At 37.6% G+C, this 13,860-nt stretch overlaps 1 protein-coding gene across 1 annotated transcript in view; it reads right to left on the bottom strand.

Moving 5' to 3' along the window:
* NEK10 (NIMA related kinase 10) overlaps positions 1–13,860 on the bottom strand; it is an 82,789-nt gene that overhangs the window by 56,124 nt on the left and 12,805 nt on the right. Inside the window, 8 exon segments of the mRNA XM_058800420.1 lie at positions 7,128–7,234; positions 7,421–7,443; positions 7,446–7,541; positions 7,823–7,868; positions 9,157–9,273; positions 11,008–11,088; positions 11,503–11,580; positions 13,636–13,693. Of these exon segments, the coding sequence (XP_058656403.1) occupies positions 7,128–7,234; positions 7,421–7,443; positions 7,446–7,541; positions 7,823–7,868; positions 9,157–9,273; positions 11,008–11,088; positions 11,503–11,580; positions 13,636–13,693 (606 nt within the window).

The following is a 13,860-nucleotide window of genomic DNA, read 5'->3' on the forward strand; positions in this document are numbered from 1 at the left end:
AACAGCAAATTCCCCCCATCTATGGACTTCAGACCTGCTCACATCAGATTTTCACTGTGTATCAGCTGAAGTTTCTTCTTCTACCCTGAAGGGTAGAGAGGGATGGGAGAAAAACCCTTAGCTTCTCTTCAGCAAGTTTGCAATTTTTATCAAGCAGATTTGTAAGCAACTAACTGAGGTACAGCGATTTAGAGTATAAAATTACAACTTCATTTTCTATAAAAACATATGCTAAAATCAGGATAATTTGCAATTTAATCAACAACAGTACATACTTATTCTACTTTTACCCATCAATAGAATGTAAACAGAATTAACTTCTCATTCCCAAATAAATCTTTTAGCTATTCTATCATTCTCCTTTCTGTGTGCTTTTATTAATGCTTTGTAAACAATCTACTGCTAGATTTGTGAAGCTTGTAACTTCTGCACTAGGAACCTAAGCCCTGATCCACATCTAGAACTGAGATTTGTGGGGAGATGTGATCATAGTATTAATCCACCAATGATTTCCAGAATGTTTGAATTACAATGTGAATATAAAAAAGTAGAAGATTCCACTCAGCCTATTATGAAAATAACTTTAAAAATAAAGTACTACAAGGACTTCCTTGAACCTCAGTGTGAAGGGTAGCAATTCTGATTATGAATATTAGATAAATGAGCCATGTAATCTGCTAAAAAAATAGCACTGACTGATTCAAAAGAATCTGAGCAGTGACTAACATACAACAGACACTGGTTATGTCCACTTTATCTCATGGCCACTGCTTTTCTGGGCATGGAACAGAATCCAGAGCCAGTAAGTGTTTTATACAATGCACTCAAGCAAATATTCTGAATTATAAAACTAACAGGGAACTTTCTTCCAGCACCCAGCAACTCTTTGAACTTTCCAAGTCACATTCATTTAACCATTCTAACACTCCATGGCTGCCTGCTATGATTAGAAGTTTATCCAACAGGTGAGTTGTCTCAAAACAAGCATTCTGCTGCTATATAATCCTAGGTTCAGACCCATACAGATCTTTCCAGCTGCTATTTTATCATGAGAACTAAACATTAAACAGAACATGCTTCCTAAAACAGAGTAGGGTACCCTTCACAATTCTCCTTGATATCAGCTCTGAAAGGTGTCTGAAAGTGATTCCACACAGCCCTCTGACCATTAAGGTGTAAACCTTTCTGCAGTTAAATGACACTGAGGAAAAGTGATGATCTACAGAGTCTTCTGTTTTGTCATACAAACAGATGCAGCTATGGAGCTCTAGACAGAAATACACTGTGCTAGAACCAAAACACAGCTGCAGTAAAATATAGCTGCAATAAAAGCAGATACACATTTTCAATTTAGAACTGTAACTTCTCAATGTCTTATATAAAAAGGCTGGACAGATGAAAAGGAAAGCCACTGATAATATTGGTTCAATCAATCTCAAAAACCCTATAACAAAACAACTTTCAACCTGGCTGCACTTAAAATTCCACCTTTTTTGTGTGTGTCTGACACAATACATGAGACTTTCAGTCTGACCAGAGATGTACAGTTTTGGTTGTACTTTTCTATCAATTTAGACTGAGATGTCTTACAAAATTGCAGGTTGGCATGATTTACTATTTATATGTTCATAGCATTGGTAGTTCAATCAATTATGATTAAATGCTGTACCAGCATAAGAGATGGTAGTTATGGACCCCTTCCTATGGAATTTATGTCAAAAATTAAACAGAAAATGAGTAGGGTGGGCACTTCTAGAGACTACAAAACAACAACATGCTTGAAGTTCTCTACAGAGAAACAGCTCACTGGGATCAGATTGTAAATGTCTGTTTACATTTGCAACAATACAAAACTTTATAGAGCCTGAAAAAGATTAGGATAATTTGAGTTTAATTGACATGTGTAAAAGATGTCCTGGGAAATACAAAAAAGTTATACAATTTTCACATTAGAATGAAGCACCTCCTGGGCTTAGAACTTTCATTTCTGTCTTGCATAAGTTCAAAAACAAAACAATAAAGAAAGATCTGAATAAAGAAAGTATCTAACCGCACACATTGCTTAAGAAAAAGAAAACACAGTGTGACTATAAATATTCAAAAATTCTTCCGAATATTATTGTAGAATGGGTAGGAATGGATGTTAAGATTATCTAGTTCCAAGCTCCCTGTCATGGGCTAGGACATCTTTCACTACATCAGGCTGCTCAGAGACCCATCTAACTTGACCTTGAATACTTCTAGGGACAAGGCATCCAGAACTTCTCTGATTCCAGAGCCCCACCACCCCCCTGCCCCCATAAATAATTTCTTCCTCATATTTAATCTAAGTCTACTCTCTTTCAGTTTGAAGCCATACCCCCTTGTCCTGCAACTACAGCCCCTCGTAAAAAGTCCTTCTCCAGCTCTCTTATAGTCCCCTTTATGTTCAGAAAGGTGCACTAAGGTCTCCCCAGAGCTTTTTCTTCTCCAGGTTGAACAATCCCAATGCTTCCAACCTTTCCTCATAGGGGAGGTGCTCCACTCCTCTAATCTGTGCAGTGGTTTTGGTTCATCAGTTTCAGATCTCCCATGCAAAACCACCACAATCCTCTTCATAACCTTCCTCAGGATTGACTCCAACAGGTCCATGACCTTCTTGTGCTGAGGACCCAAGAGCTGGACATAGTACTTCAGGTAAGGTCTTATCAGAGAGTGAGGTATTATCTCAGGTATTTCTTTTTCAATAAGACCTATACACACGATATTCAGAGACCATCCATAGAAGAGGTCCCTCAAATTTAATCTTGAATTGTGCCAGGCCAGCTGCAGATTTCTTTGTATGAATTCTTGTTTTCTTTCACCCTAAGTCCCTGCCTACCAAGTTCTGCTGGAATTGTTCTACAAGTGCCACCTGTAGAACATTTCTCCATGAATTCAGGACAAATAAGCATAATTATTTAGCAGGTTTATTGTTTTCCACTCTGACAGCAAGGTGGGAGTGTCTCCCCCTCTATGCACTTCTATCCTTTTCAACCAACATAAAGGAATAAACTGTGTAAGAGATCTTCAAGGAATTTGGAATATGAGTGGTCCCATTCTCATACAGAAGGTAGAAAATGCCTATCTGTGAATCCAAGAATTTTCTTAAAGCAGTTCATTGGTGTGGTTGTTGCAGAATTAAAGTCTGAATCTCTAAAAGGTCTTTCTCCATTATATTGCTCACTTCACTAGTTTTTTTTTAATCAAAATACACCATAAGAGTCTGAAACAAAGGCACTTCTCTAAAGACAATATTTTTTAAGAACATTAGTTACAGAAAAATGATCTGCCTTTATTATACTGTCAGCCTGCAGATTCTCATAGCAAGAGATTAACAAGAGTTACTATTTCCAGAAGGACTGATTGAGGAAAAGAAAATATAGCAGTATTATAAGATTCTTTTACAAAGCAAAATAATTTCAGCCATATCCCACTTACAGTCACACAACACTTCTTCACAGGCAGTTTACTACTCTAGTAAGATCAAGGTAAGTTTGGGTCAGTTTTCAGATTTGAGAGACTCCAGAAAATTGAATTCTCTCTATTTTGGATGAGCATGCAGCTTGTAAACATGGAAGCAATGTTTTTAGTAAATCTTAGAGCAGACCTTCTCTTTTTAAAAAGCTGACAGGAAAAATTAAATTCAGAGATTTCTCAGCTTTTTAGCATATGCTTCACATTCATCTGACATTTTGTTGTAACTTTGTCATGGTTTAGCCCCAGCCAACAACCAAGTACCACACATTCAATTTCTCACCTTCCCCACTGGGAACAAGAATGACAAAAAAAGGAAATAAAACTCATGGGTCAATGTAAAAACAGTCTGACGACTGAAACAAAATAAAATATTATATTATTTCAGTATTATAGTATTATAATTTATATAATATAAAATTATATACATATAGTTGCTATTATTAGTAGCAATTGTAATTAAAAGAATGTGGGGCAGAATAAAACTCAAGAAAAAGAAATGATGCTCACTGCAGTTGCTTATCACCTGCTGAAAGATGCCCAGCCAGTCCACGAGTGCCATTGGCACCTCCTGGCCAAATTACCCCAATGGTACAGAATATCCCTTGGGCTAGTTCCAGGCAGCCATTCTGGATGTACCCTACGGCCCCAGCTCGTTGTGCAGCTCCTCGCTGGCAGAGCATGGAAAACTGAAAAGTTCTTGATTTAGAGTATACACTCCTCAGCAATAACTAAATCCTCAGCGTGTTATCAACATTTCTGTCATCCTAAATTCAAAACACAGCACTGTACCAGCTACGAGAAAGAGAATTAACTCTATCCCAAACAAAATCAGGACAAACTTTCACCAAGAGCACTTGAAATGTACAAAACAGACAGTACCTTTATCCTCAGCTAAGGTGAGATATAATCATTAAGATCACAAATGCTCCAGTCTTTGGCATACACAGACTGTATGAGTTACAAGAAGACCACAGCATGCATTTACACAGTACATATTAACCATCATCAGAGAGAAAGTAAATTAATCTTAATTTCATTAAGGTTGTTAAAAAGCAAGGCTTAATAAAATTCAGAAACAGTAGATAAAAGTTCTTCAGCTCTCCCAAAAAATTCACTAGGTACTACACTTGCAGTAGCTGTAGGACTAAATAGAGTGTGTTTGTTTAAATACTGACATAGTTTTGAACTAATTGCTGTAGAAATGATCCAAATAAGTTTCTGTTCTTCCAATTTTCCTGAACTCCTGTAAATATTTGACAGATATATAAATGCTTTTCAAGGGCAATTTTGAGCTTATACTTGAAATTACATTTAGACTTCTCCATATTTAGAACGGACTAAGGATAAGGAAAGGTTGTTGAGACAAGAGTGCCCCTCAGTGGCAGCAGTTGATATAAAATACAATTATACGATACTTTAAAATAATAACTGGAATATTTTTTTTCATCACTCAAGGACAATTGCACCATTAAATCACATTCTTTCAATACTGCATCATTACTAAGATTCTGAAGGGGTTTAGCACACACAATTTCATAATTAATAAATTTAAATATGTAGATCACGAGGTAAAAATATTTACTATGAAACAACAGTTGCTAACTATTTATAGCTGAGTGTTTTGTGGATGGGTGTGCGTGTATTTTTTAACTTTAAATATAACAGTTTACTGTTATATTTAAAGACGAAAAATGGAATTTTGCATAAAGACTTCTCACAACAATTCTGCAGCATTCAAATTGTTTGTTTTCTTCAGTGTCATGAGCAGCAAGAAAACATGCAGTAGTTCTTTGAGAACTTCAAAAACTACAGGATCTGAATTTCCTGGAAGGCTTGCTCTGTGTACCAGGTTGTGTTAATTTGCTCAAAGACTAAAACTATGCCATGCTTTGTACTGCTGACACACATATTGCTTTCAAAGTCTGTCTTGGAACCTGTCTAGGTTCCTTCATCCACCCTGTGATGATTACAGATTCATGGCAGAATTGGAATGGAGCTGTTATACTTTATATGTTCATTAGCACTTATTCTCTAATCTAGTTATTTCAATATTCTTGCTAATTTAAATAAAAACAGGCCTTGAAGCATAACTATAGTTTAAATATTTTAAGGCTAAATCATCTCCATTATATTTACCATCGATAGCTGCAAAAAATATAGCCATGGTTGATGACGCAATATTTGCATCAGCAATTATTTTACTTCTGTGCTTGGGAAGGTCACGGAACAGATCCTCCTAGTAGCTATGCTAAGGCTCATGTAGGAGAGGGAGGTGATTTGAGATGGTCAGCATGGCTTCAACAAGGACAAGTCCTTCCTGACCATAGTGACCTTCTATGAAGGACTGACTACATCAGTAGACAATGGAAGGACAACAAATGTCATTCATCAAGAGTTCTGGAAAGCCTTTGGCATGGTTCCCCAAAACAGTAATTAATCTGTGGACTGCTAGATGGATAGGAAGTTGATTGGATGGTTGCATCCAGAGGGTAGTGATCAATGGCTCAAAGTCCCGATGGACACCAGTGACAAATAGTGTCCCTCAGGGATCCATAATGAGACCAGTGTTATTTAATATATACATTAATGACATTAATGGAGGGATCAGTCTAAATAAATTGCAGATGACACCAAGCTGAGGGGTGCAGTTGGCACACCTGGAGGATGAGATGCCATCCAGAGAGACCTGTATAAGCTCAAGAAATGGGCCCATGGGAATCTCACTCAGTTTAACAAGACCAAGAGCAAGGTGCTGCACCTGGGTCAGGGAACCCCTGGTATCAGTACAGGCTGGGAATGAGCAGATGGAGAGCAGCCCTGGAGAGAAGGACTCAGAGGGGCTGGTGGGTGCCAGGACATGACCCAGCCATGGGCACTCACAGCACAGAAACCCAAATGGCTCCTGGGCTGTGTCCAAAGCAGCGTGGGCAGCAGGGCAAGGGAGGGGATTCTGCCCCTCTGCTTCACTCTGGTGAGACCCCACCTGGAACCCTGCATCCAGCTCTGGGGTCCCAGCACAGGAAGGTCGTCAACCTGTTGGAGTGAGTCCAGAGGATTACCAACAAGATGATCAGAGGGATGGAGCACCTCTCCTGTTAGGGGAGGCTGAGAGAATTTGGTTTATTCAGCCTGGAGAAGAGAAGGCTCTAGAGTGACCTAATAGTGGCTTTCCAGTACCTGAAGGGAGCCTCTGAGAAAGATGGAGAAGGACTTTTAACAACAGCACATAGTGACTGAACAAGGGGGAATGGTTTGAAACTGGAAAAGGTAGGTTTAGATAAGACTTTAGGAAAAAAATCTTTACTGTGAGGGTGGTGAGGTACTGGAACAGGTCATCCACCCCTGGGAATGTTTAAGGTCAAGATGGATGAGACTGTGAGCAACCTGGTCTAGAGAAAGGCCCTCTGCAGGGGAAGGGGGTGTTGAAAATATATTATATTTAAGATCCCTTTCAATCCAGTCCATTCTGTGATTCAATGATTTCACACAACAGTATAATAATGCAATCATTTACTAGCTTCTAAGAATGATAACCAACACAGAGGAATCTGAAACCTTCTCAGAGTTTCAGTAAAGAAATGCTTCTCAGGTACATCTTGAGAAATTGTCTCCAAGAAAAGCAGTTCTACTTAATAATTGTAGCTCTGTCTTTATCCTCCAACATGATATTGCTCACAATGAGATCTCAATGAACAATCCTTTTCTCTTTATGCAAATAACGAAGAGCTAGACAAAGCTTAAAAACAAACAGAAAGAGCCTCACAAAGATTCTTAACTACAACCTAAATAAAGACATATTAAATTCACAGCTATGTATTAGTGATTGATATAATAAACATTACTTCATCATTTATTAGCTTAAAAACATGGTGCTACTAATTACAGGTAGGAAAATCCTGGCAAAAAGAATGGAGGCCCTTACTCTGATAAATATATGCCATATTCCTCTTCTGTAAACTCTTGTTGCTTTTCCTTGAAATAGTGAAACTGGTCTCCCAATGGCACCCCCTCCATGAGATCCATCACTATATACAACCTGTCATCTCATAAAAGAAATTAATAGAATACTGTATTTATATAGAAACAATTTTTAAATAGAGTATTTGAGGTTAAAATGTATTTTAAAAGCTGTTATTTTTTAGTCTTTAAAAATTGTATTGGTACAGATAGAATCAGAATATAGGCTTATTTGAACTTGTAGCAGCTCTGGAAGAAAGATTATTGTTTAAATTTGACATGCTCCTGCCAACCTGTAAATAGTTTTATTATATATTCCTATTTCTTCATTGTGTAAAATGTGATAATTCTGTGCATTTATACTCACTTTCCAAGAAGGTTCTGTAATACCATACAACATTTGGATGGTAAAGCTACAATGAGGAAAGAAATGCAGAGGCTTACAATAGTTTAACTGATGGCACAGTATTTAAAATGTTTAGCTACATGTAGGAAGGAAGGATATTACAAAGATTCCACAAACTTGTCTAGGAACTCCAGCACACCTTCCTTCACTGTTACCCCAAATGCCGAGAAATGTTGCACATTACCAGAGTAATCAGCAGGAAAATAGGGTACTATTCCTGGCTCAACACCCCCAGCTCCCTCAACCACTGCTCATAGGACTTGTGCTCCAGACCCTCCACCAGCTCCACTCCCCTTCTCTGGACCAACCCAAAAACCTCAATGCCCCTCCTGCAGTGAGAGGCTCAGAACTAAAGACAAGATTTAAGGTACTGCCTCAGCAGTGCCAGGCACAGGGGGACAGTCACTGCCCTGGCCCTGCTGGCCACACTGTGCTGATACAGGCCAGGATGTCTTTGGCCTTCTTGGGCACACTGCTGGCTCATGTTCAGGCAGCTGCCAAACAGCATCCCCAGGTCTCCTTTTCCACCAGGCAGCTTCCTACATGAGAACTCACAGTCAGTAATTCAGAATGCCAGCATATCAAACTAGAGTTCATGAGAAACACCTGCCCTTTGATGATGGCTAATTCAGAGACAATATTTTTTACATTGCTGTCTCTGTCATTTTTGTCCTTTCCAAATGCTGGATTGTGTAAATTGACTTCTTTCATTACCAGGAGATGTTGTCCATTATGCTTTCTAACCTATAACCAAGCTTAAACCTTTGAATACTAAATATAGGATGGGGACAGGAAGAATGGTACAATGGCTACCAGATTAGTTATCAGAGTCCAAAATTTTCTCACAGAATATGTAATCATTGCTTTTTTTGTGTATGATGTGATTAGTAGAAGAACTACAATCCAACAGTACAAGTTAGCAGTATGCTTCTGAACTTGCACGGTATTGGAAGCAATATTATCTGTGCCCAGTGTTGCCTTTCAGATGAAACATGCTTGAATTTTTGTGGTTTTACACAGGTTGATTAGCCTTTGCAATAGACAAATGCTGTAAGTGGAATTAAGAGAAAATAAGGTAGGAAACCTAAGAGATACACTGGTCAATCATAAAAGTACAACATAGAACAAACAAAATCACAGCAAACACTAACAATAAGCTCAGACCCACAAAGGTCTTTCTGCACCTACATTTTCCAACTAAAATTCAAAAGACAGTTGTGCCTAGAACAGGTATTAGACCCTCTTCATGAAGCTTCTCCTCAAGTCTGTAAAATAATAGCAAAAGAATGGTTGGCCTTACATACACTTCCAAAAGCTCCACTGCCAAGGTGCTCTAAAATTGCATCATTGCCTACACGATTTGTGGGTGCCTTATTCTGATTCATGTTCTCAGCAATTTGCTTCAATACATCCTCCTAGTCATAAATTACATGACAAATAAATAAATAAATTTAAAATATTTCATGCCTGTCTTGTGCTAAGAATATGCACAAATACAACGTCTTAAAACTATGAAGGTTTAAGGTTTTTATTTACCTTTAAAACAGCTACTGACAGGTGGCTAATATGTATGCTTTGATGCAACTCATCTCTAGCTCTATTTGTCAAGACCCAATGATATAGCAGATTTACAGCTGAGCAAACAAAGACTGTCATGAATTAAGATCACTAAGGTAGCAGAAGGAAGATGAAAATTTCATCATTGAAAACACACACAATGGGGCAGTAGAGAAACCGCACAAGAAAAACCATTCTAAGAAAAATATCTGTGAAACTCAAAAAGGATATTCCCATATCTGCAACTCTATTTCATACCAGTAACATTTTCAAAGGCAATGCAGGTAGCAGTATGAGAAGCTGAACAAGGTTTCATAAACTTCTTGTCCAAAACAGACTTAGTTTTCATATGTGATCATTAAGTCCATTATTAATTCATATGGCTTCATGTTCAACCCAACTACAGCTGCTTGGTAGCTCTTGTGAGTTATTTCCAACGCATTCTGCTGGAATCTAAAAACCCCAGTGGGCATAAATTAAGCTCCTTACAGTTGTGTGAGGAAACTATACTGAGCATATGCTCCAGTTTGTTAGACTACATGTTAGTTCCATATACCAACCCACCAGGAAGGTTTGTATTTATCTCATCCTTAAGATGAAGGGCATTATAAAATCTCCTTGCAGTAGAAAGGCACCTACTGTACTGAATCTGCCCTCCAATTCTAATCTAGAAGAACTGTCCTGAGACAGATGACAGTAGAATGATTTTTTTTTCCGTGGAAGTGCCTTTCTTTGCTATCCAAGCACACCCACCTGATTAGATAGTGGAGTAGCTATATACACATTTTAGGGGCTATGTCAGAACAAAGGCCATGTGAGAGGCAGGATCATGAAAGCATTCAGCTGTGCTAAGGACTTTGCCAACTAGAGCAGCAGCAGCTGTGCTCATCCTTTGTTGGAATTCTGGATGCAGAGAACATTTTACACTTTCTGTGCTGAAAGGCACAGACTTGCAAGAGATCACTGCATTTGACCTGAGGCTGTGGAGAAGACTTCTAAATTTGATTAACAGCACTGGGATTACAGGTATGTACTTGGTTAGAAGCATGCAATATCACAGGGTGGAAAACTTAAAGTTTGAGGTTTTAGAATATAGAAATAAATATGAAGCAAGATGGAGATTTTAGGGTGGAGGCAGGTTGTTCTTCTCCCCTTCTTCTTCCTGGGTTTGGGTGGTATTTTGTAATTGGACAGAAAAGCCGACATTGTGGGCTTTGAGGGATCAGTTATTGGGTTAAAAGGGAAAATAATATAGGTGTCATTTCTTAATTGGATAGTTTAGTCTTAAAAGACATTGGAAGAAGAGATGGTTAGTCATTTTGTGCCTTGCTAATGAATGGCTGCAGGACTCATGGTTGTGAGGCTGTTACACTGATAAGAAATAATAAATACCTGAGTCTGAACATGAAATACTGTCTCAAGTGCCTTCAATCCTGACCTTGACAGAGGTGGAAAATACAGGGATCCACAATCCCTGAACCCCTGAGCACTACATTTCCATATCTTAGAGAGACACTCACCACTGTACAGAGCCTGAGAAAAGCTACCAGGTAATTAATTACTACTGATGACCTTTAGCCTAAGTTGACTCTAACCAGTACATTTATGGGGGTAATGACATGCAAAACCAAGAGGCATTCGATGCTTATTTGGCCTATATTTATTCTACACTTAAATTTTCTATATTTTATACATTGCCTTCATGTACATTATTTAACATTCACAGAAAAATGCTCCAGAAATAAACAGATATTAGTAGAGTGTCAAGTCTAGGGCAAGTTTCAATGAACATCAAGGCTCTATAAAGGTCTGATGCTAGACAGCATGAAAACGTAGAGGAAAGATTATCACAAGAAAAATATTAACTTTCCTTTACACTATATGAGGTGCCAGAAACAAAGCAAATCAGAACAGAAACTGAGTCTCTATTTAACTTTCAGTTCCTGGGCTATTGTTTTGGTGTACAGGTTTCCCCTTTAAATATGATTTTTTTTTTCTACTGTACTTCAAAATAAACTTTAATTCATAAAAATTCTCAGGGACTGTTGGGGCTTTCATTGTGCAATGATAATAAAGCGAGTTACCTGTAATAAACTGGCTTTTTCAGCATTCCTTTCTTTGTTTGATAAAATTAGCTTTGCTATTGTATATATTGCATTTGCCTGGAAACAGAAAAAGGTCAGCATTAATAATGCCCCTTTGCAGGCAAACCAAAATGAAAATTAATGTTCAGATAAATCAGAAGCTAATAGCAACGGACATGTTCTCAACATCCTATTGCACACCTAAAATATAAGCTTAAACATGTATAAGAATTAAATCATTGTTACATTTAAACTGATACCACAAAAAGAGCCTGTGAACAGATAAAGAAGAAATGCTTCTATCTCTATAGGAGAAGGAAATTGCAGCAATAGATCTCCTGTCATCATGTGGCACCATATTTTGAATTGTCAAGAACAAAATTCAAGTCTTAATAAAAATAAATTGGAGAAACACCAAAAGCAATAGCCTGAGAAGTCTGTCCATGCCTCTAAAATTTTGTGAAAACCATACTGAATTCAGCTTCCATATTCATGCAACCATGTATCCTCCAAGTGTTCTCTCCACTTGGTAGGTCTGATAGATGGGCACTGGTAGATTTAGTTGGAATACTGTTCCCAGTTACTTGACAAGGTCCCTGATGGACACTAGTCTCCTCTTTAGCAGACTTGAAGGGAATATATATCATCTCTGCAGAGGCCCTTCTGCAATTCCTGATATTTTCTTCTACTGCTCAGGAAGGCAGAATTAAGCTTAGACCATGATTAAGCTTAGGTTTTGGGCTGTGCAGTAGAGCCATTGAGTCAAACACATTCTGTCTGCTACCAGAATTACTGCAGACTGTCGCCAAGGCTGTGACAAGGACAGAGGCCAGACAGACAGGTAAAGAGCAGCTACAGCAGAAGCAAAAGTTCTCAAGAGCCCTTTGACAGCAATGATATAAACCTTTACAGGTTACTCAGATTGACCTCCTTGGCACATAACTGAAACGCCTTTTTCCTCTGTTTTTAACCCAAGTGAGTTGCTTCACCTTGCTCACTATGCAACTCTTTAAGTTATATTAGCAAAAAGAAAGAGGTAGGATTTAAAATTACTACAGTGGTATTGGAGGCTGGAACTCCAGTAGAAATGAACGTGCTTGAGGCTATTTCCTGATTTGAAAGGGGGATGTTGGCTGGTGTTTAAATAAATAGAGAGGTCTATGTCTTTTAACATAATGACAAGAAGAAGATAAGTTTGAAACACCTTTTCCAGCTCTGCACATTGTACCATCAATTAAATGATTTACTGACACAACAGTCACCATGCACTGCTGGGGCAATGCAGAAAACATCTCTGTTAAATCCATTTAATTTAAAAAAATGATATTTTATTTTATTGAAATCAGTCTCAGCCTAAAATATATCATTATATTGTTTAGATAAAAGTTGTCTAAATCAGTACAGTTTATTGACAATTCTAATGTGCAAAAACAATATTTTTTTCTAGACTTACTTTCATTTATTTTCTCTTAACCAATAGTTAGGAAATATTCACAAACTTCTTTCCTGTTCATATTTAAGGTTCTTGTTCTCTCGGTTCCTCCAGGAATACCTCTAGTTGGGTTTTAAGCTAACTTGAAGGCTTTGATTTAACATTTAGAGTTTAACAGCTGGCTACAGCTTTTAGCTGATATTAATGCCCTTAATATTTATATCTTGACAAGGTCTGGAATACAGCCAGGGATTTTAAGAATGGCTTATCCCTGGAGACAGAATGGCAGGAAGTTCTCTCAGAAATACCACACTCTTATGAAAAGAGAAATAGTTTGTGAAGCAGCAACATGTCAATTTTTAGCTGCATTAGCTTTCTGTAATAAACATCAAGAAATTCAGAATATACATTTCTCAGTTTATTCTGTGATTACTTTTATTTACTATCCTATTTTGAATATGACAAAAGCATGGTAAGAGATGCCAAAATGAACCTTGTCTGAATAAAGCTGTTTATTCTTCCAGACACCTATGTTGATAACCTTTGTGTCTGTGTCTCTGTGTGTAAAACGATAAAGAAACAGAAGTACTAAAATTATAGACAGGCATATTTCCAATCTCTTAAATTATGATAACAAAGAACAACAATTACGTGAAATTATAAACTATAATGCCTTACTTTACTGAATAAAATCTTCCTACCTGTACAACCTGGTAAGCATTAGTCTCATTGAGCACTAGTTCAGTAATTGCAGCACAACTAGGTAGAATAAAAATCCAGAAGTAACATTTAGGGCCATTTGACTCTATTGAGAAATCTCCTCCAAAAGGAATTTGCTCCATAACTACAAATGAATCCTCACCTAAATACAAGTCATTAAAATACCACTTTGAAATCATATGATTCATATTGATATTTCATAGAAA

This window comes from Ammospiza caudacuta, chromosome 1 (assembly GCF_027887145.1).
Source record: "Ammospiza caudacuta isolate bAmmCau1 chromosome 1, bAmmCau1.pri, whole genome shotgun sequence".
Taxonomy (NCBI): Eukaryota; Metazoa; Chordata; class Aves; order Passeriformes; family Passerellidae; genus Ammospiza; species Ammospiza caudacuta.